At 37.7% G+C, this 24,573-nt stretch overlaps 1 protein-coding gene across 1 annotated transcript in view; it reads left to right on the top strand.

Moving 5' to 3' along the window:
* Window positions 1-24,573, top strand: part of LPCAT2 (lysophosphatidylcholine acyltransferase 2) — a 74,372-nt gene that overhangs the window by 27,344 nt on the left and 22,455 nt on the right. Inside the window, exons 9-11 of the mRNA XM_063111936.1 lie at window positions 15,166-15,248; window positions 17,901-18,026; window positions 19,489-19,642. Of these exons, the coding sequence (XP_062968006.1) occupies window positions 15,166-15,248; window positions 17,901-18,026; window positions 19,489-19,642 (363 nt within the window). The remainder of the gene's footprint in view (window positions 1-15,165; window positions 15,249-17,900; window positions 18,027-19,488; window positions 19,643-24,573) is intronic.

The following is a 24,573-nucleotide window of genomic DNA, read 5'->3' as shown; positions in this document are numbered from 1 at the left end:
TTTCTAGTCAAGAGAGACCAGATGTAAAGGTCCATCACCTCTAAAATAAGCCCTGGTCTTTTACGAATTGTGTATCTAAACCCAGGCTGTCAGATTTAGCCCTTAGAATCCTGTTAGGAAACACCTCTAACTTCTGGGATCTTTCAACATGTAACCACCCAGGATGGCCAGATTGACATCACCTGTTCCCATCTTTTTAATCCTTTAAATGCTGACCTCCACCAAGTTGAACCATCTGCTTTCATACCCTGACAAAAGGAGCTGAAGGTAGTTGATGGAGCCCCACAACTTTCTGAGGAATATGTTCTGTGAAAGCTGAGAGGTGCTACTTGTTGCTTAGGGGAGAGACACAGAGGTCAGAAGCCTTCACTTATGCAATCATTCTGCACTTGGAAAGCCTGAGGAAATCATATCTGGGATGTACCTTATGTGATCATTCACAGGATGGTCTTTTGATTTGAGTTGCAGTGGAAGGTGGGGGTGGAGGAGTAATTAGAACATTTTGTAAATTCTGAACAGATTTTTAAGACTCTGAAATTGGTTTTGGAGCTATTCTTACTTTCTAGATATGATGTAGAATGGACCTCTGAATTCAGAGGATTTTAGTGATACCCTCAGGTAGCCTCTGAAGAGAGAGGGTTAAAATAGTGGTTGTTGCCTAGATTTTCTAATTGCAGCTATGGATTGTGTAATGAAAATGTTAAGTTTGCATATGTAATGCAGAGTCCTGAGTGGGGGCCAATGCTCTAAGTGACAGGACTGTGGAATTTAATTCACAAGAATACTATTTTGCTTTGTTGGATAGCTTAGTCATTCGACCAGTTAGAGGTTGTCCATAATAACCAATTATGTAGGAGGGCAAATTCTATTATGAAATGAGTCTAACTTGGGTGAAATTTTTTCTGAGATTTGCGTGTAGTCTGCCTACTTTGAAAATATCTGTTTATTAATTATATTCCACACCTGTCCGCTTTTATTTTTTTTATTATTTTTTTTAATTTTTAAAAGTAGTTTATTTATTTATTTTACTTTATTTTATTTTTATTTTTATTATTTTTTTTTCTGCCTATTAGTTTATTTATTTATTTATTTATTTTAACTTTTATTTTGTCGATATACATTGTGGTTTATTGTTGCCCCTTACCAAAACCTCCCTCCCTCCTCCCTCTCCTCCCTCCCCCCCAACAACGTCCTTTCTGTTTGCTTGTCATATCAACTTCAAGTAATTGTGGTTGTTATATCTTCTTCCCCCCCCACCCCCTGCTTTTTTTTTTGTGTGTGTGTGTGTGTGTGTGTGTGTGTGTGTGTGTGTGTGTGTGTGTGTGAATTTATATATTAATTTCTAGCTCCCACCAATAAGTGAGAACATGTGGTATTTCTCTTTCTGTGCCTGACTCGTTTCACTTAATGTAATTCTCTCAAGGTCCATCCATGTTGTTGCAAATGGCAGTATTTCATTAGTTTTTATAGCTGAGTAGTATTCCATTGTGTAGATGTACCACATTTTCCGTATCCACTCATCTGATGATGGACATTTGGGCTGGTTCCAACTCTTGGCTATTGTAAAGAGTGCTGCAGTGAACATTGGGGAACAGGTATACCTTCGACTTGATGATTTCCATTCCTCTGGGTATATTCCCAGCAGTGGGATAGCTGGATCATATGGTAGATCTATCTGCAATTGTTTGAGAAACCTCCATACCATTTTCCATAGAGGCTGCACCATTTTGCAGTCCCACCAACAATGTATGAGAGTTCCTTTTTCTCTGCAACCTAGCCAGCATTTATCGTTCAGAGTCTTTGGATTTTAGCCATCCTAACTGGGGTTAGATGGTATCTCAGTGTGGTTTTGATTTGCATTTCCCGGATGCTGAGTGATGTTGAGCATTTTTTCATATGTCTGTTGGCCATTTGTATATCTTCCTTAGAGAAATGCCTACTTAGCTCTTTTGCCCATTTTTTAATTGGGTTGCTTGTTTTCTTCTTGTAAAGTTGTTTGAGTTCCTTATATATTCTGGATATTAATCCTTTGTCAGATGTATATTTTGCAAATATTTTCTCCCACTCTGTTGGTTGTCTTTTAACTCTGTTAATTGTTTCTTTTGCTGTGCAGAAGCTTTTTAGTTTGATATAATCCCATTTGTTTATTTTTCCTTTGGTTGCCCATGCTTTTGGGGTCGTATTCATGAAGTCTGTGTCCAGTCCTATTTCCTGAAGTGTTTCTCCTATGTTTTCTTTAAGAAGTTTTATTGTTTCAGGGTGTATATTTAAATCCTTAATCCATTTTGAGTTGATTTTAGTATATGGTGAGAGGTATGGGTCTAGTTTCATTCTCCTGCATATGGATATCCAGTTATCCCAGCACCATTTGCTGAAGAGGCAGTCCCTTCCCCAGTGAATAGGCTTGGTGCCTTTGTCAAAGATCAGTTGGCAGTAAGTGTGTGGGTTGATTTCTGGATTCTCTATTCTATTCCATTGATCAGTGTGTCTGTTTTTATGCCAGTACCATACTGTTTTGATTATTATAACTTTGTAGTATAGCTTAAAGTCAGGTAGTGTTATGCCTCCAGCTTTATTTTTTTTTGCTCAGCATTACTTTGGCTATGCGTGTTCTTTTATTATTCCATATAAATGTCTGGCTAGTTCTTTCCATTTCTGAGAAAAATGTCTTTGGAATTTTGATGGGGACTGCATTGAGTTTGTATATCACTTTGGGTAGTACGGACATTTTCACTATGTTGATTCTACCAATCCAAGAGCATGGGATATCTTTCCATCTTCTTGTATCCTCTCTAATTTCTCTCAGCAGTGGTTTGTAGTTCTCATTATAGAGATTTTTCACCTCCTTGGTTAACTCAATTCCTAAGTATTTTATTTTTTTGGTGGCTATTGTAAATAGGCAGGCTTTCTTGATTTCTCGTTCTGCATGTTCACTATTGGAGAAAAGAAATGCTACTGATTTTTGTGTGTTGATTTTGTATCCTGCTACTGTGCTGAAATCATTTATCAATTCCAACAGTTTTTTGTAGAGGTTTTAGGCTGTTCAATATATAGGATCATGTCATCTGCAAACAGGGACAGTTTGACTTCATCTTTTCCAATCTGGATGCCCTTTATTTCCTTCTCTTCTCTGATTGCTCTGGCTAGTACTTCCAACACTATGTTGAATAGGAGTGGTGAGAGTGGGCATCCTTGTCTAGTTCCTGTTCTTAAAGGAAAAGCTTTCAGCTTTTCCCCATTCAGGATGATATTGGCAGTGGGTTTGTCATATATGGCTTTAATTATGTTGAGATATTTTCCCTCTATACCTAACTTATAGAGGGTCTTTGTCCTGAATGAGTGCTGAACTTTATCAAATGCTTTTTCAGCATCTATAGAGATGATCATATGGTCCTTGTGTTTGACTTTATTAATATGGTGTATCACATTTATTGATTTGCGTATGTTGAACCAACCTTGCATCCCTGGGATGAATCTCACTTGATCATGGTGAATAATTTTACGTATGTGTTACTGTATTCTGTTTGCTAGTATTTTAGTGAGGATTTTTGCATCTATATTCATCAAGGATATCGGCCTGTAGTTTTCTTTTTTGGTTATATCTTTACCTGGTTTTGGTATCAGGATGATGTTTGCTTCATAGAATGAGTTTGGGAGATTTGCATCTGTTTCAATCTTTTGGAATAGTTTGTAAAGAATCGGTGTCAATTCCTCTTTGAATGTTTGGTAAAATTCTGCTGTGAATCCATCGGGTCCTTGGCTTTTCTTTGTTGGGAGCCTTCTGATAACAGCTTCAATCTCCTTTATTGTTATTGGTCTGTTCAGATTTTCTACGTCTTCATGGTTCAGTTTTGGGAGCTTGTGGGTGTCCAGAAATTTATCCATTTCCTCCAGATTTTCAAATTTGTTGCGTATGGTTGTTTATAGTAGTCTCGAATGATTCCTTGTATTTCAGATGAATCAGTTGTAATATCGCCTTTTTCATTTCTAATTTTTGTTATTTGAGTCTTCTCTCTTCTTTTTTTTTTTGTTAACCATGCTAGTGGTTTGTCAATTTTATTTATCTTTTCAAAAAACTAACTTTTTGATTCATTGATCTTTTGTATTGTTTTTTGGGTTTCAATTTCATTCAGTTCTGCTCTGATCTTAAGGATTTCTTTCCATCTGCTAACTTTAGGTTTGGATTGTTCTTGTTTTTCTAGTTCTTTAAGGTGAAGTGTTAGGTTGTTCACTTGCCATCTTTCCATTCTTCTGAGGTGAGCATTTAATGCAATAAATTTCCCCCTTAATACTGCTTTTGCAGTATCCCACTGTATCATTATTTTCATTAGTTTCAATAAATTTTTTGATTTCCTGCCTGATTTTTATTTGGACCCATATGTCATTCAGTAGACTGTCATGCTGTTTAATTTCCATGTGTTTGTATAGTTTCCAGAGTTTCGTTTGTTATTAATTTCTAGTTTTAATCCATTGTGGTCTGAGAAAATACATGGGATAATTCCAATTTTTTTGAATTTATTGAGACTTGATTTGTGACCTAATATGTGATCTATCCTGGAGAATGATCCATGTGCTGATGAAGAATGAATATTCTGAGGTTGTTGGAAGGAATGTTCTGTAGATATCTGCCGATTCCAATTGGTCTAGAGTATTGTTTACATCTTGTGTTTCTCTACTGATTCTTTTCCTAGATGATCTGTCGAATATTGACAGTGGGGTGTTCAGGTCCCCTGCTATTATGGTATTAGTGTCTATTTCCTTCTTTAGGTCTAATAGAGTTTGCTTTATAAATCTGGCTGTTCCAACATTGGGTGCATACATATTTATGATTGTTATGTCTTCTTGATGGATCAGTCCTTTTATCATTAAGTAGTGTCCCTCATTGTCTCTTTTTATGGTTTTTAGTTTAAAGTCTGTTTTGTCAGATATAAGAATAGCTACTCCAGCTCGTTTTTCTTTTCTATTTGCATGGTAAATCTTTTTCCATCCTTTCACTCTTAGTCTATGTGAATCTTTATGGGTGAGGTGGGTCTCTTTTAGGCAGCATATAGTTGGGTCCTCCTTTTTAATCCAGTCAGCTAGTCTGTGTCTTTTGATTGGGGAATTTAAGCCTTTTACATTAAGAGTCGTTATTGAAAGGTGTTGATTTATTCCTAGCATTTTATTGGTTGCTTGGTTGTCTTAGGCGTCTTTTGTTCCTTGCTTTCTGATTTACTGTTTGGTTTCTGTGTTTGTTGGTTCCTTAGGTTGTAGATAGCATTTTAGTTTGTTTGTTTTCTCTTCATGAATGCCATTTTTATTATACTAGTGGGTTTTGATTTTTCTTGGGTTTTTATGGCAGTGGTAGCTATTTTTCAGGAACCAAACCCAGTACTCCCTTGAGGATTTCTTGTAAGGGTGGTCGTGTGGTAGTGAACTCCCGCAGTTTTTGTTTGTCTGAGAAATATACTACTTGCCCTTCATTTCGGAAGTATAGCCTTGCAGGGTAGAGTATTCTTGGCTGGCAATCTTTGTCTTTTAGTATTTTGAAAATATCATCCCATTCCTTTCTAGCTTTTAGGGTTTGTGATGAAAAGTCTGATGTTAGCCTGATTGGGGCTCCCTTATAAGTGATTTGACGCTTCTCTCTTGCAGCTTTTAAGATTCTCTCTTTGTCTCAGAGTTTTGTCAGTTTGACTATAACATGTCTTGGAGAGGGCCTTTTTGGGTTGAATACGTTTGGAGATTGTTGAGCTTCCTGGATCTGAAGATCTGTGATTTTTCCTATACCTGGGAAGTTTTCTGCCACTATTTTGTTGAATATATTTTCAATGCAATCTCCGTTTTCCTCCCCTTCTGGGATACCCATGACTCAGATTTTTGAGAGCTTAAGGTTGTCTGATATCTCTCTCAGATTTTCTTCAATGTCTTTGATTCTTTTTTCTTTCTTTTTGTCTGTTTGTGTTATTTCAAACAGCCCATCTTCAAGTTCAGAGGTTCTCTCTTCAACTTCAACAAGCCTGCTGGTTAAACTCTTCGTTGTGTTTTTTATTTCGCTGAATAACTTCTTCAGTTCAGCAAGTTCTGCTACATTTTTTTTCCAGGACATTGATTTCCTTGTACATTTCCTCTTTCAGGTCCTGTATACTTTTCCTCATTTCATCATGATGTCTAGCTGAGTTTTCTTATATCTCATTCAGTTTCCTTAGAATTATCACTCGAAATTCCTTGTCGGTCATTTCAAGGGCTTCTTGTTCTATAGGATCTAGAGTTTGAGATTTATTAACTTTTGGTGGTGTACTTTCTTGATTTTTTATATTTCTGGTATCTTTTTTTTGATGTTTATTCATTGTGGCAGGGGGTTTCACAGTCCACCGGTTTGAGACTATTGACTAACTAAGATGTTGCTGTGGTTGCCAATTTGGTATGGCTCCCTCCGTGACTGCTCAGTTGGCCTCTAGTGCCTTGTGTGTGTGGTTGCCTCGAGTCTTGGGCCTCTCCAGGGAGCCACCTCTCTGGTCAGCTTGGACTCTGCTGGGCTGCTGGATCACGGGGCGGTACCGCAGGTTGTGTGGTCTCTGCTGAGCTTCCACTTCCCATGCAGGACTTCTCCCTGTTCTGTGCGCTCTGGCCCAGGCTGTTGGATCATGCAGTGGTGACCCCACAGAGTGTGTGGTTTCTGTTGAGTCTCCGCCTCCCTACCCGGACATCTCCCTGCTCTGTGCGCACTGTGCTGGGCTGGGACGTGTCTTCTGCAACCCACGTCTATCAGCTGGGCCTTCAAGACCCTGCTCGGCACCGCCTCACCCAGGAAGTCTACCAGGTTTCTGCTAGGCGCAGACGACCAGTCGCTCTGGGTGCCTTTGTAGCACTGTGTAGATCTTTCTCAGGACTTATCACCTTCCTCCTGGTATCGTGGTTATTTGTGTACTTGTCTTATCACCCACACCAGAGCGTGAGCTCCCCGGGGGAGGAGCCTGCAGCACACGGTTCACCTTTGAATCCCCCCGGCGTGGACCGAGTCCGGTGCCCACCCGCATTCAGCTCTCTGGCAGGTTCAAGCGAACTCAGGAACTCTCCGATCACACTATTCCTAACCAGAAATTGGTTAGGCGTTTTTCCGAACTGGTGGCCGCAGAGATGGTATCTGCCTCCTGGTAACAGGAAGTTTACCAGGGGCTGGAGCCCAGGGTGCGGTGGAGTGACAGTCGGCCCAGCCTGTACTTCCTTGCCCTCCTGACGCTGGCCAGGGACACCCCACGCCACCAGCCCCGCCAGAGAACTGCGGAGGGAGTGGGAGGGGAGGCCGGCCCGCAGGCCTTGGGAAGCCCCGCTCCGCGGCAAGCAAGTGGGAAGGCTCAGTGAGGAGCCGAGCTGGGCGAGGAGGACATGCTTGGCCGAGCCGGGCCGGAGTTGCCACCACCCGAGATAATGGAGGCAGTCCTAGGGCCGGTGAGGGGGCCGGTGAGTGGCCCAGTTGGGCAGGCGGAAGCTGGGTGGGCGTCCGCCCCCCGAGCAGGGCCGGGCTGGGGGTCACTCACAGGGCTGTGCCAGTCGGGCGGCTCCCTCTCTGCCTCTGTGTCGTCACCGTCCCCGTTCTCGGCCGCCGCCTCGGGCTGCTCACTCGGTCCCGCGGCGCGGCTCGGGCGCTCCCAGGAATCTTCTTTTATGCCGGCCTGAAACCTCGAATCCTGAATAGGGCTGCTGGCCACCTTCAGCATGGCCCCAGCCTCCGGGATCCTGGCTGTATCAACAGCAGCCCGGCACCATGTTCCGTGTTTAGAGACTTGCTTTTCCAGCTAAGAAACAGTTCTTTTCCTGCTCCATACTTCAAAGCTGTTGCCTGTAAATGAGGCAGCCTCTCCTGCCAAGGGCAAAGTGGCAGTCAGCCCCCACGACCGGCCACCAGCAGCGGTCCTCCCTTAAGAGACGGCAAGAGGAAGGTCCACAAGTTTCCCGGCTGCCTAAGGCCCAGTGGCCGCCTTTTCCACCTCAGCTACTCTGCACCAACCGCCGCAGCCACCGCCATCTTAGGATCCGCCTTGCAAAAGTTCCACACCTGTCCACTTTTAAAACCAGCTCATCATCTCTCAGTGTGGCCAAAAAACACTAGTTCTTGGGAGGTACTTAGATGTTTCTAGGAAAAAAAAAACAAAACCCTACTTTGTGTCCTAATAAATTTAGGAAGTACCAAGGTAAACAAAATGAATCAGGTTTCTTGGTACTTCTCAGTGCCTTTGAAATGTTTGATCACAGAACCTATTTTCTCTGGATGTCTCCTCAAAGTAGTGTTCCATCGAATACATTTCAAGAAGCCCTATATCATATTTCTAAGTACTCTGAGCACTGCTCTTCCTTCTTTAATAGCTTCTCAGATAGCCTAACCCTACCTAAAAAAACACATGCATGGCCATTTTAAGTATGGGTTTTCTTGTGTGTTTTTTTTTAAACAAAAGTAACAGGACCATGGAATTTAATTCACAAGAATACTATTTTGCTTTGTTGGATAGCTTAGTCATTCAGCCATTTAGAGGTTGTCAGTAATACCAAATGATATAGGAGGGCAAATTATATTTCAAAATGGGTTGTGTTTTTATTTTTAAACAAAAGACAGAAAAAGCAAGAAAACCCATACTTAAAACATCCATGCAATCTTCTTTGCAAAATTGGAAGATATTATATTTGCACACACACATGAACACACACACGCTTTCCTTTTTTCTAAATTTACCCTTCTCCGACTAAAACAAGATGTGGAAGTGCACACAGAACTGTACTTTTTGTCTAGCACATGTGTCAGTGGGCAAACTGCATTAAAACAGAGGTATATAAATTCCTCATTTTTTGCCCATTTCCTTTCCGTGCCATGGATTTCTTTCTTTCTTTCTTTTAAATTACAATATTTGCATTCTCAAGACAGTTCTGAGATCTGTTTAAATAATATTTTCTGGCAAAGAAAAGATTGTATCCTTTGTTCAATAACTTCACAAACAAAATGTATTTCAGAGGTTGAAAATAGCTGAGTTGGTATGGATTTGATGTATTAGAATTGTGGTGCAGGATAACAGGGTGAGAATTTGTGGATTTCAAATTTAATGTTCCTATTTTAATTATATTTATTTTAGATTCATGATGCTACCTTTCATCCAGGCGACGCCATTATGATATTTGAATATTTTAATTCCCTACTCTTTAGATGCTTCCCAGTAGACCTCAAGCACTAAGTATATGCACATCCTGGCTCAAGGCTCTGAAGAGCTGGGCCCTGTCTCTGAGTCTCCTCTTTTGCCACCACATCTGCTGACGCCACTTCACATGGAACTTGGTTAGCAGTTTCAGTTCATTTCACTCTCCAATTTCAATTTGTTTTGGTTGTTCAGAAACACTCCCCTCTCTTTTTTTTTTAATTGATGAAAATTCTTGTTATTATTTTTTAAATGTTTTTAGAACTTCTTGAATATTAGGTAAACCTAATTCAAGATATATTATTCAAGAATATGCTATTGGTTTTATGGTTTTTAAAATGAACTATAATCCACCATTGAGTGGATTATTAAAGCACCCTTTTAGACACTCTTGCTTATGTGAGTCACAGGACATTTCAGTATGTTGACTGCTGTGATCTTTAGTTTCACAAGTCTCCCCTCAGTAATGATGATTACCAAACTCCTTAATTACCAAAATTATTATATATATAAAATCTAACATTTAGGTATACTTTCTTTCCACCTCTCCACCATCCCTCTCTGCTTCCCCAGCGTAGAGACTTATTTTTGAAAAGCTTATTGTTTTCTTGACTCTTGGATGTTAAAAATATAGTAAATTCCACACCTCATGCTCTGTGTAATTGGTCTTTTGGCATCCTTGAGCAATGATGAAGACGTGTGTCCACAGAATGGTTTTACTGAAAGTTACTCTTTGAATCAATATGGCATAATGGGTGTGCTTAAAGTCTCTTTTAGTGAGCGCTTTTATCAACCAGTTATTTCACAAGTATGCCTTTATAAGCATATGGTTTGGAAGTATAGGGAATAAGATAGCTAGTAGGAAACACTGCAAAATGTGATATAAATTAAGAGCCTGCTAGTTTGTCTCCAGAGAATACAGGCTAAGTCAGACTATATAGCACTATGTGGGCAGAGCTAGTTTATGAATGGAAGCATGGCATTCACACTGACTGTCCAGTCAGTTTCCTTCTTCATAGGCTATATTTCAGTTTTTATTCAAAGCATGTTGACTTAAGAAGCCTTCTAGTGTATTATAGATACATAAAAATAATTTGTCTCTAGGCACATAGACATATTTTGCTTTAGGAAAATCCCTTTGCAAAGCTTATAGAGGCTAGCATTAAGCCTTAAATACTTTAATGCAGGCAATTCATTGCTTTAAGTAATACAAAAGAAATGCAGGCAATTCATTGCTTTAAGTAATACAAAAGGATTTTTTTCATTTAAAAAGAATTTCTGATTTAGGAGAGAATTGTAATTAATAATGAGTATTACGATCAAAACCTATACATATATATTTCACTTTTTAAATTTTCAAAGAGCTAATCACTTAAGGATGGTTCGAATACATGTATATAGTTTATTTAAATATGCAAATACACCAAAATTATTTGGGTTTGTATTTATTTATTTATAGTTTTGTATTTTCTAAAAGGCTCGTGTCTTTTAGAAAACTTCCATCACACAGCTACACACACGCACGCGCGCGCGCGCGCGCACGCACACACACACACACACACACACCATGTATATGCTTGTTCTAACAAAGCTAATTTCTGGAACTTGGTAAAATACTGCAATTTGTTAAATACTAGTAGAGTTATAAAAAGAGAATTAACTGGAGTTTTTGTTCCAGTTCTGCTACTACCTATCTACTTGTGTATGCTTGAGCAAATTACTTAAACCTCTCAGCCTATGCTCTCACTGGGAAAATGGAGATAATGACACCTGTTTTATAGAGTTGTGAGGATTTAATAAGGTTGCTTATATGCTGGCATGTGGTAAGTATTCAATAAGCATTAACTTTTATTTCCCTTCTCACTTAGATGTCCCTGTTATTTGGGGAGGGAAGCAGCAAGTATTGTCCATAAAAATCTTTCTTCTTTTGCATTTTTCTCTCTTTGAAGATTTAAGAGAAGAATTGTGGGAAAAACTAGAGTTGCACATTTGCTAAGACTGACCTTTTAAAATCCTTTTCTGTTACAAGGAAAAACAAAAGATTGATTTTATTGTCATCGCTCATCGTCTTCTTCTTCCTCATCACCATTTATTTAGTAGAAAGGTACTTGACATGGTCAAGAAACAATGAATGAACTAGTTTTACTGGTACTGAGCATGTATGTAAAGGATTGGATCTGGTTAATGGATAGCCTTAAATAATAGGCTGAGGAATTTTATTTATTTATTTATTTATTTATTTTTTAAAGATGACCGGTAAGGGGATCTTAACCCTTGACTTGGTGTTGTCAGCACCACGCTCAGCCAGTGAGCGAACCGGCCATCCATATACTAGGTCCGAACCCGGGGCCTTGGTGTTATCAGCACCGCACTCTCCCAAGTGAGCCACGGGCCGGCTCTAGGCTGAGGAATTTTAACTTTACCTTGTGTGCAGTTTAAGGCCCAAGAGGAGGTAGGGGACTCTGGAACCAAAAATTCAAACATGGCAGTCTCCTCTTTTGAGACAGGATAGTGCAGAGTAAAGTATGGAGAAGGTATAGAGAATATTTGAAGTGGGGACAGGAATAGAGCTGTGGAGCCAGTCTCAGGTGCAATGGAAAAGAGAATATAAGAAGTTCATATCAGCTCTCTTCTTTTCAAAGTTGAAAGTGAAATGCCACTGGGCCAGGGAGAGAGAGATAAAAGTGGAATTGCAATTTGAAAAGCATAGAACATGTGTAACTTTCTGTAGCATCCCTCAGTGGTCTCTAATGAGAATGGGAAGGCAGGTTCAGGAGAGGTCACTACGGATTTGTGATTGGTACTGTGGGTGTGGAAGAAGTGAGAGATTTTAGGTGACAGAAGGTCCATAGAGAAGTGTCTGACTCCCAAGTACAGGCAGATAAAAAGGCACATGTTGCCAGAGGGAGTGAATACAGAGGGTTCTGATATGACCATTAGGTTGTCACAGTCTATGCAAGACCAGATTAGGGGAGAAGTAAACACTAATTGACAATGAAGGGGAAATGACTGAAGAACTTGTCAGAGGAGGAGATTAGGGTCATATGTCTGTTTCTATGTCTCAGCTGGAGTTAGAAGTATATCTGTGGCCAGGTGAAGGGACTGTGAAATCAAGATGTCAAGTCGGTCATCAAGTGTGAGCACTGAGGATAATGAGAGAAGACGAAGGCAGAAAGGAAAACTTGGGGTCCTGAAGTCACAGTGGTATTTAGATGTGTGTTAAGGGCCAAAATAGGTAATGGTGATCATGTTCTGGTTGATCTTTTTTTCCAAATAAAGAGTATGTTTATGCTGTGATCCTTCAAATGACTTTGTACAAAATGGAAATGTGACATAGAAGGCAAGGTCTTATCCTAGGAGAAGTGACTTTTTACTAGAATTTCTACTGAGTTGCTTCTCAGGCGGCATGGGGCCTCCAAGGCCCCTGCATATCAAATCCAGGCTTTTAATTATTTTGTACCCTCAGTGGAATTTTATTCCTCAAGTATAAAATGCCATGTCAATATGAAAGTTATTAAAAATCATTTTATGGAAAATATTACCCACACTAATAGAAACTAAACCCATAGTTCATTGTGTTGTGTTTGGTTAACAGTATAGCAGCAATTTATTTTGCAGGGCTTTCAGTATGTGCTTTTATGACAAAATCAAGTGTACTATAAATGGTCATTTGACTTTTTTTAAAAAGTAAAGAATTATATGGCAATTTAAAACGTTAATTTCTTATATTATTTTGTTATAGATTTTATGAATATTAATTTTAACTTACTGTTTTCTTTGTTGGGTTTCATACTAAGCAAATATAAGAATTTTACTTGATCAGGATGGAGGGAATTTTTAGAAATACTTTTTGTTATTCGGGATATATAAGTGATGTGGAGACCTCTGGTGGCTTAGTTTATTTTCCCACCTTAAAGAAGAACTGGATGCTAAATAGAGAGCTACACATAGAATTCCAAGTGGAAAGGGCCTTAGAAGTCATCTAGTCAAACCTTTTATTTGACAGGAGAGGGAACTGAGGCCATAAAGGCTAAATGACTTTTCTAGGATCACAGAGCAGAGTCAAGGCTGCAACCCAGGCTGAGTGCTCTTTCTGTAGCATGCCCCTGCCCCCTTGGAAGTTAAGAAAACAAATGTGAAAAGTCAAATGACATATAGCACATTCTTCTATAATTCCTATACATTTTATATTAAAAATGCCACCTGTATCCATGATGTCCTGTGCTTCCTCACTCCCTCTATTCAAGGTCTTACCATCTCTCCTAGGAGATTACAGGAGCCTCCAGGTGTCCTCCCTGCTCTTAGCCCCTTCCTCTTGGTGCATTCACTCCCTAACACTGAAGTTACTGCTCAAAAACTTGGACCTGGTCATGTCCCCAATGCCCATAGGCTTCTTAACATGATTAACAAAATTTGAAACAGGTTCATTTGAAAAAAGTGGGTTTAATACAAATCTTTTTCTTTCAAACTGTGGCCCTGCTACTTATGTGTGGCCTTGGCTGTATTGTCTGACCTCTTTGAGCTGCATTATTCATCTGTCAAATGGAAATGATAGAACTTGCCTCAAGGAATTGTTGAGAGAGTTAATCATATAAAAGCCCCAGAATAAAGTAGCCGGCACACAGTAGGTGCTTCATGATTGGTAACTCTTATTGGTGGATTTATCTTATTGTTTCATAAATTTCTACCTTGCTGCATGGAGAGTTTCTTGAGGGCAGGGACTTCATTGCCATATGTTGAAGACTTATTGAGTACAGTGTCTAGCACATAATAGGTGTCTAAGCAACATTTGTTGAATGGAACTAAGCCATAAAAACTTGAGCAAGTTATTTAATCTTTGTGAGCCCCAATTCCTTATGAGAAAAATAGGAGAAGAATTTATGAAATGAAGTAAAATGAAATAATGTATATAAAGCAACTGGTTCATAGTCAGAATTCAGTCAATGATAGCTATTGGCGAAATAACACGTACCCTTAAAAAGCTAAAATCAAGTATTAACTCTCTGGTAAAGCCTCTTTGACTGCATTTCCCTGCCCTTTGGTGAAATTATCCACTTTCTATACTCCAGGAATGATGGTTTAGTGTGGAAAATAAGGTTTTAGAATCTGACAGACCTTGGGCTGAATCCTAGCCATGTGACTGTATGACTTACAGTAAGTTGGTTAAGCTTTCAAACTTCATCATAATTGAGGCTAAGAGGGGTAATGATACTTAACAAGGGGGTTATTGATGTGTTGGTCTGTCCTATTAAAATATGGATCTTCCTCAGAGCAGGAATAGGGTCTTATTAATCTTGCCTGATATATAGTAGGTGCTCAAAAATTATGTAATGACTTGTATATGGCACCAAAACTTTGTTAATGTTAGAAAACCATAAATAAAAACAAGGACAGTGCAATAAATATCACAGAATATCAAATAAAGAAAAAAGTAAAATTAAAAATGATAAAGCAAAAAATGGTGTTAAGCAAAAACTAGAAAGCCAATATTAAAGAATTTTTTTTTAAAAGCAGAAGAAAAGACAAAACAAAGTGTAATCAAATAATAAAAATATCATTGACATTGAAATGAGTAGAGAAGATAAAACTATAAAAGATAGAAAGAGACCATTTTTACATAAAGGGATGGGAGTCATAGAAAAATGCAGCTCTGAGAGTAAGATCTTAGTAGCAACAGATTTACACCTTCCTGTATTCTAGACATTGGTTCATTTTACCCTCCCAACAATCAGGGAGGTAGGTGATGATAGCCCCCTTTTTAGAGTTGGGGAGACAGTTCAGCAAAGTTAAATGGCATACTAGTTAACACAGGGGAAGACCCAGGGTTTGGATACAGATCTCCTAAGTCCAAGCCCAGTGTTCTTTCCATTACATCTGGTAACCTAAGCTCTAGAAAGGTAGGGCGTTTAATATAATGATAGATAGTTTATAAGTTAGTTTATTTAGCATTTAATGTCTTACGCCTAAGGATTTTTATGGAAAGATATACTTGTTTTTTCAGTTTATGCCTGTTCAAGTACCAGATGATAAAGAAAAAAGTGATCCTGTCCTTTTTGCCAGTAGAGTCCGGAATTTAATGGCAGAGTAAGTCTTTGTATGTGATAATAACCAGTACATAGTTGGAAAATTATTGGTAAATGTCATTTAACATTGTTTTAAGCTGTTTTCCCTCCTATGCGCCTCATTTTCCAACTCATTTTGTTAAGCAGAATAATGTGCCAGGGACAGTCAGTAAAACAATCTATAAATATTTTTCCCAGCTGCAGCCCAAACTAATGGAAATACGTTTTTACCAGAAAGACAGGGGAGGGTACAATAACCAGAATAGACCAGTCCGTGCCTTCCACAGGGTGAACTCTCCCAGGCTGGCCCATCACTATCAGACAAAACCTTGTGTCTCAGCGGTACCTGTCATGGCTCACCTTCTGTATCCTTAGCCTCCATATAACTGCCCAAGTCTGGGTGTTTCAAAGACATTAATGACTATAGCACCAAAAAGAGAACATTTGCAAGAGAAAAAGATGCACAGGAAAGTGAAAAAACCACCTCTATGAAGGGATGGCTGTAAATTTAGGATTTAGAAACTAAAAAACGTAAGGTAAATATTTTTCTGCACTTAAGGGTATTTTAATTGGCCACTATCCTGATTAGATAAATCACCCCTGTCTTGTAATGAAAGAACGTGTTATACTGTACCACCACCTAGGCAGCCTCTGAGTCCTCCAGATGTGCACCCTCTCCCCAGGCTTCACCTCCCTCAATCATTCCCAGTAGTAGATTTGGAGCTAATAGGCCAGCAGTATTTATTCTTTTAGTAAAAATTCAATGGGAACTCTTAATTTAGCTTCAAAGCTGAATTTGGCTTTATAGCCAGATTAAATACGAAGGTGCTTTAAAAAGTTAATGGAAAAATAGAATTAAAAGATAATATGAATCTTTCCATTAACTTTTTGAAGTACCCTAATGTGTATGTGTGGAGAGAGAGAAATATATATATCTTAATATTTCACAGCAGAATAAATTTATTTTCAAAATAGAGTAAATTTTTAGATGTTTAGTGAAAATTTTTTTTTGCTTTTAAGTGTACCTAGATGTGCTTGGTTTATCTAGTTTCTAGACCAGCTACGAAATGAGTTTTTGTATTGTTTTCTTCCATTTGTGTCTTATGTTTTCATACCAGCTTATGTACAAATGTTAAAAAGTAAGATAAATATTAGGAACTGATAGAATTTATATCAGATATTTTGGCTTATGTGCCTAAAAGCAGAGAAGGGATTTGTTTAGGCAGCCTTTTTTTTGAATTTGGAGTTGTGGTGGTATAACGGCCTTGGATAAAGAGTAAAACCTCAATTAGCTGTACAACCTTGGACAAGTCCCCTCCACGGCTCCATTGCCTTGCCTTTCTCATGGTTTTGATTATTATGAGACTCAAGTGGGCAAGTATATGATAAAAGCATTTGAAAATAGTAAATAGTAAAGTAGATATAAGGTAGTGGTACTACTGCTAATAATAAATATTGACCAAGTACTGTGCCACGCACTTTATTTCTGTTATCTAACATCCTCCTCACGGCGATTCTATGAGGTAAGTAAGGAAACAGACTCAAGGAGGTAAGTAGCTTGCCCAAAATCATACTAGGTAGAGACTGGGCTGGGACTCAAATCTATATTTCCTGTTACCAAAGCCCAAGCTTTTAATTATTATGCTGTACTATTTGTTATTCTAATTCTCAAAATGTTTTATATTTTTATTTTCCATCTTATCCTTGTACCAAAGCATTTATTAAGTGGAAACAGCCTAGAAAAAAATGTTTTATTCTGATTGTATTCATTCAAAATTTAATATTCCCAGCAGTGATTCAACAAAATCAAATACAGTTGAAGACATAATTTTATGATTTGTACTGAATATTTGTGAATATAACTTTAGTGAAAAGGAATCTTCAGGAAATTATTTTATGATATACTGCAGAGCCTTTCTTCTAGGTACTTAGTGTTTTTTCACTTCTTATTAATGTATACTTTTTACAATTCTAGTTCAACATGATTCAATGTCTGAACAATAGCAAGGTAGGTAGTAGGCGTTATGCTCTCCTTTGAAGATGGAGGATGTTTAGTTTTGGAAGAAATATCAGCTTATTATCAATTCGCTTTAGTATTTTTAGAAGGTTACTATGTAGCAAGAAGATGGTCTCTAATTATAAAAGAAGAAAAAAACACAGATGGCTAGTGGTTTGGACTGATCGGTCACTTATAACATGTACAAATGCCATTTATCTGTTTAAACGGTACCTCCACAGACATTCTTATTTTGTCCTTACAGTAACCATGTGGTGTAAGTAGAGTAATTATTTCTATGTACAGAAGAGAAAAGTGAGGCCAAGGTTAGATTCCAAGAAGTTCACAGCTGGTAAGACTCTACAAGGGCTTAAACCTAAGTCTTCTAATTATTTTCCATGAAACTAAAGTCAACTATTATTATTGTTATAGTTAAAACACAAAACAAAACTTATCAGCTACACAGAAGCATGCGGACGTAAGGAGTTTACCTTGGGCCACAGTAAGTTTGTGAAGAAGTAGAGAAATACGTCTCTTTGGCAAGGAAAGCCAGAGCTACTGCTTTAAAAAGTAGTAAATACTTTTCCATTTACTGTTGTTTGTTGACCAATTCAAGCCTAATGAAAAATCATTACTATTTTAAAAAAATTGAATTTCACTTTGTTTCTTAATACTTAGAGCTCTGGGAATACCAGTAACAGATCATACCTATGAAGACTGCAGATTGATGATTTCAGCAGGACAGCTGACATTGCCTATGGAAGCTGGGTTGGTGGAATTTACTAAAATTAGCCAGAAATTGAAGTAAGTGTACTTTAAAATTGCTACTCTTTCATAAAGTTGTCCAAAAGGGATCTGAAATCCTATGTTTATTTTCTCTTGCTTTATTAATGCTCAGCTGTTGGACCCACATGGTATTTATTATATTAGGAAAGCCAAGGTTGTGAATTTATCTCCCATTTTATTCAGCTAGTTTTGTTTTTTTAGGAACAGTTAACTCAGAGATATGTGCACATATCTCACGACAGGAGATCGAGAGATAGTAGATGATCTATGTCCCTACTCAGAAGTGGCTCGGGATAGTCAGTCAGTCTTTCCAGAAAAGTAGCATAAGTAGATGATACAGGCATGTGGATGGTCAGAACTTCACATGTGAAACAGAAATTGACTTGTATAGTAGCAATTCTGACCATCATTGAATTGAAAATACTTACCCTAGATCTACCTTTTTCTTCTGGGTACCTATTTTTTTTAAAAAAGGGCAAAACCCTTCTTTGTGTTTTTATAATCTAGTTTAAGCCATTTAGAACATTCTTTTTGAGCTCTGTGGTATAAAAAGTGTAACTCTCAACCCCCCCTCTTTTTACAGTTCATTCTGTTCTCAGCCTTATTAAGAATTTATTGATTGAGTAGGCCTTGGCATCTTGCCTAAGAAGGATCTGCAGAACCAATTACTATATTAAAGTTCAATATTAAAATATACATTTTGATAACTGGTATAGAAAGTGTTATTTATATCTTCTAGATAACAAAAAATGTTTTAGTTTTGATGTTCACAATATTGCGTAGATTTGAAAAGTTTAGATAGTCACTGCAATTGGATACAGAAGGAGTACAAGGGTACTTCAAAAAGTTCGTGGAAAGATTCGTATTATCTTTCAATTCTATTTTTTCATGAACTTTTTGAAGTACACTTGTATATGTTAGGTCACTTGTTTAATTCTACAAGTCAAAGACAGGATGTGTCGTAAGGTGCATTGTATTTTCCAGTGCTTTATCACCCTGGTTTTTCATAACTAATATTGGAGGAAGTGTGTATAGCTTAATGAATCTCCCTGTCACAACATTTTGTGATTTATGAATTCATTATCAGCCTGAAAGCTCCTTGAAAGCAAGAATTGTAATGCATTTTCTAACAACTCAGTAAGTGCTATTGACTTACTAAGTAAAATGTTTAGATTAAAATTTGCTGTCTTATTTTCTTCTCATGAGTCATTCTTATTCCACGACGTTGTTCTTTTTTGTTTATTTTTCTTTCCCTCAGATATTTGGGATAATTATCAGTTATACTGATATCTTTTTAAAAATTAAATACCTGCATACATATTCAACATGTACTTTTAAACACGAATTTTTTTCTCCTTTTCAAATTTAACACTTAAAATATTTTTCTGTCAGACGGATTAATAAAACAATGTTCTTAAAATGTCCATGTCAATTGTAAAGGGCTAATAACATGTACTTATAATACTTTTTGTTTGTTTAGGTTAGATTGGGATGGTATCCGTAAGCATTTGGATGAATATGCATCTATTGCAAGTGCCTCAAAAGGAGGAAGGATTGGAATTGAAGAATTTGCAGAGTATTTAAAGTTGCCCCTTTCAGATGTCTTGAGACAACTTTTTGCACTCTTTGACAGGGTATGTTAAAATTTAATCTTGTTAACATTTTTACTGTGCCAGTCCCCACAGAGCATAAATCAATATGGCAAGTATTTGAAAAACTTGTTAGGTCAGTGTTGGAAGTATCAAGCCTGAGCCTATGGTTTAATTGCATGCTTTTGTTTTTTCCCCTTAATAGTAATAATAATAACAACAACAATAATAATAATAATGATAATGATAATTGTGTGTATGTATAGCAACACAAAAGTGCCTATTTATTTTACATACCAAGTCAGAAATAAATATTGTGGCCATATAACCACATTTGTAATATGTAACTGGACGAGTTTATATAATTGGCAAGAATTTTAAAATTTATATTTAACTCATACATTGATGACATGGTAGTAATAGTAATATTTTATTCTAAAGATTTCTGGACTTTCCCCAAAATATGTGAAGACCAAATAGATTTTATTTTCAAATGATGTTTTATAAGAATGGTTTCAATTAAAATCTGGCTATTTGCCATTATATTGGGGATACGGAGTGCTGCTTATGAATGTGTAAGTACTTGCAATTAGAAAATGAATTGTCAAAAAGTTTCCATAGGAAAAATGTATTAAGATTTCACGTTCTCTGTTTTTTACTTATTTTTTAATATATATCATTTATTTAACATATAATAGTAAACTGTGCTTTTTTGCTTACAGTTTTGTGAGTTCCAACAAATACACAGGGGCGTGTAACTACCATTACATTCAAAATACACAACAGTTGAAAAAAAAAAAAAATTCCCTTGTAGCTATCCATTTGTAGTTAAGCCCTTCTTCCACCTTAAGCCCTGGCCATCACTGATCTGTTCTCCATCATTATAGTTTTGCTTTTTCCGGATGCCACATAAATGGAAACTTCAGTATATGGTCTTTTGAGTCTGGCTTTTTTTACTTAGCATAATGCATTTGAGGTGTAGCCATGGTGTAGTATGTGGTTTCATAATTTGCTCCCTTTTATTGCTGAGTAGTATTCCATGTATGTATATACCATAGTTAGTTTCTCTATTCCCCAGTTGAGGAACATTTGGTTTATGTCCAATTGGGGTCAATTGTGAATAATAAATATAATCTAAGCATTCATATATAGGTTTTTGTATAAATGTAGGTTTTCATTTCATTTCACTTGAGTAAATACCTAGGAGTATGATCTCTTTATTTTCCTTATCTGAGAATGACTTTATTTTTCATTCATTGCTGAAGGATGTTTTTGTTGTACATAGAATTCTTAGTTGACTGTTTTTTCTTTCAGCAATTAAAAGATGTCCTACTGCCTTTAGGCCTCTATAGTTTTGCAGCCTTAGTGGTTATTCTTTAAGTTTTGACCCTCCTCGCCAATCCTCCTGCTATAGTATTTTGTCCAGAGGTGGTTGTTTTTGTATTTTGTTCAGAGTTTTAGAAGAGACAGGCTAAACTGGGCTCATTCCATCTTGGTTGGCACCAGAAGTCCCAGTTCTCCATTAACCACTGGGAAAAGATATTTTGCGAAGAATTTATAGCTTGGTGACAGAAACCAGGACAGGCTTTTTTTTTTTTTTTCCCGGAGCACACTAATGTTCCTAACGACTTATTCTGTGATTTCATAAGTGAACTATTCTTTAGCATGATGCTGTTAAGCAACCTTCTTCTATTTGTAACACCTGGACCTCTTTTCTGGGCTTGCTTACAGCATACAAATAACCTGTCTTCATCCATAAAATGATAATGTATCACTGCAGTAGTATTACTAAAAGTGTAGTGAAGATTTAGGGTAAGGAAGAAGTAAATTTTTGGATGTAACTGTGCAACTTGGGAAATTAGAGGTACCTTTTCACATTTATGATTACTAGTCTTTCTGTGAGATTTATGTAGCATCCTCCACTATGTCTCTAGAAACCATGCAAGTAATTTTAAATAATGTTTTTATATATATGAAACTGGTGACAGGAAGGAATATGGCAGGGACATACAAACAAGGATAGGAAATGGGGAAATGGGAAAGGACATGAAACAGGGACAAAGGAGGAAGTTTATAGCACATCTTAGACATTGTACACACCAGAATTTTTAATCAAAATTAAAAATAATATCTGTAGAGGTTGTCCTGTCCTTCAGGTGTCGAACTGTCAGAGCTAGCAGTTACTGAATTGTTATGACACCAGTTCTGTCTCTTTATGATTGGTGATACCTACCAACAGCCCCATTGATTCGATAACACTGTAAAGTATAGAAAGTTTGGAAGTGGGGAAGGGAGTGTAAACCAAGGACTGAAATAACTGCCAGTTAGCCAGCTGACTCATTCTGAACTAGAGAATACAGTTTTCCCCAGCAATGAGGAAGCTGGTGAGCCTTTATAGCCTGTTTGGCCAAATATATTTCTCTATGGACTGCTTCTATAGGCTCGTGTATCATTTATGACTAAGTTTCATTCACTTCTTTGTGTGACATGACTTCACTTTAGATACAAACCATCAGCTGGTCTTTAAAGCACTTTTCTTTTGATCTCTAACAAACTGGAAGGTCAAAAAGATAGTCTGGAGAATTAATGATTAATGCATTGAACCTTTCTTTTTTCCCTTCCTTCTCTCCCCACACCCCACCCCTTGCCCTTTCCCTCTGCTTTTAATGCACCTGCATGCCTGTGCCTGTGAAGATTTGCTTGTTTTGAGAAGCTGAGTTATGCAATTGCTGCCACACCTTGTGCACCTGCCCACTTCCATGCCAGGCTTGTTTTCTCAGTCTCTTTAATGGTTTAGCTGGGGAATGTTTGATGGGAAAGTCAAGGAAGTCCAGCAACTTCATAGTTTGTTCCTCTCAGAGTAGCTTATCTGGCTAGACTCATTGCTTAATGAGGGTGGGGGTAGGGGGAGGAAGGGTGGGATAGAGAAAGGGTGGGGTGTTCCTGTTGCTCTTCAGCAGCTATAAATTCTTGTAGTGCAAAATGTCCCATAAGCCCCTCCCATGTTCCCTTCCCTCTTTATCCCCTTTTTCCCCTTCCTTTTCCTTTCTCAAGCTTTCCCCAGGTCTAATATGGTTGTGGTTGGAATTTGGGGGATGGAGGGAAGACCTCAATATCTCTTCATCATTCCCTTACTCTTTCTTCCCACCTGCATTCTTGGCCAATCAACAAAAACTTCATAGTGGTTTTTGTCTCAATTTGTCCTAAAATAAATATGTATGTATTAGCTCCTGCTTATATGTTCTTTAGATTCTCAGATATTTGATGGCAGACAGTTTGAAGGCCCAACAGAAAATGTGGCATTCATGATCCAAATCATGGCATAGTTTACCAGTTTGAGATAATTTCCTTTGGACCGATCCCATCCCTTTGGGGGTAGGGGGGAAGACCTCTTTCATCTTTGGGTTTAATTTAGCTTCTTTGTTTTCATGAATGTGTACTTAACTCTCCAGATCAGAGGTTAATTGAGGATTACTCGAAAGTCCACATGAATTTGAGTTAAGGACTGAAACAATGGTGTAAAATAGTGGCTCCTCAACATTTTTTATATTTGTAATTCAGATTAAATACAAGACTTTTTGCTGATATGGTTGAATGGATTTAAACTTAACAAGATTAAGAAATAACACTGGCTAAATCAGAAATAATTATATAACAGCCATTTTTACAGTTATAACAGGGTCTCGCAGTGTTTAGAACAGCATCACTGTGCATTTCATTCTCCTTTGGCACCGTATTATTGAGGAGAGCTGTATGCTGCCCTGACAGCAGTATCTAATGTACCTATGAGACAAAAACCTCAGGTATTTCAGCATGTACAAATTTCTGTTGCTGGCTTGCCAATATACCAGGTTATCTGTTTGTTACCTCTTACTACTAGCAAGTCATATCTCTTCCATGCTGCATCCATTCATGCATTAAGCTTATTGTTCTGTCTGACACTGTTACCAGAACAGTATATTGTATACTCACTTGTAGCTATATTTCAGAGTCAGCAAACTTTTTCTGTAAAGGGATAGATAGAAAATATTTTTGACTTTCCAGGCCATATGGTCTCTGTCACAACCCTTCTGCTCTGCCATTGTAATGCAAAAGCAGCCATAGTCAATACATAGATACATGGGCATGGTTGTGTCCCAATAAAGTTTTATTTACAAAACAGACACCAGACTGGATTTGGCCCACTAGCTGTAGCTTGCTGATTTTTCCTAAGCTAATGAAAACAAAGCATGCCAGTAGGTTTAAGGACTGGATGGAAGGATTGCAGTCATTGCTTGTAGGGACCACTGTTAATATGTGGGATACTCCACATTTGATTTAAAGTTGATCACTATGAATCTTTATTCTTGACTAATCTGCCTGCCTCTTGTTAATATCCTCCCACAGTTCTAACTAGTAGTGTATCATTCATTTTCACAAATGAAAGGGAAGAAATGAAGGAGATTGACTTCTAATTCCTCAGCTATAGCCTGGCATGAGCTCATTCTCTTTTTACCAATACCATTATGTGCATAATAGACTGTTGCCTATTAAAATTTAGATAGATGGTAACTATTTATTTCCATTTTTTAAGAAAATGTGATGACCGTCATGATTTTTCCCATCTCTGCCTTTTATCTAGTACTCAGTTCTTCTGGCATTACTGTGTAGTTTGTTTAATTATTAGACAGGAAAAGTTCATGTATACTTTAGTGCTTGGCAATCCAGCCTTTGTGGCTATTGTAAACTTCTGTGGATCTTTTATTACTGTTTCACATTATGTGGAATGAATGTGTTTCTTTATCACAAGTTCTTCCTGTCTGTCCTGTTCTTGGTATTAGTTCAAGTGTTAAATCTTGAGTGCCCATAATAACAAGCATCCTTTCTACCCCTTCCTGCTAGGGAAGGTAGGGTGCTGTAGTGTGCAGGTTTTCTGCTCATGCTGAGTGTTAGGACAGGGCACTTAGGTGGCTTAAATGATTGTAAATTAACCATAA

This window comes from Cynocephalus volans, chromosome 10 (genome assembly GCF_027409185.1).
Source record: "Cynocephalus volans isolate mCynVol1 chromosome 10, mCynVol1.pri, whole genome shotgun sequence".
Taxonomy (NCBI): Eukaryota; Metazoa; Chordata; class Mammalia; order Dermoptera; family Cynocephalidae; genus Cynocephalus; species Cynocephalus volans.
Note: the sequence above shows the minus strand (reverse complement) of the source record. Positions and strands in the feature narration are given on the sequence as shown.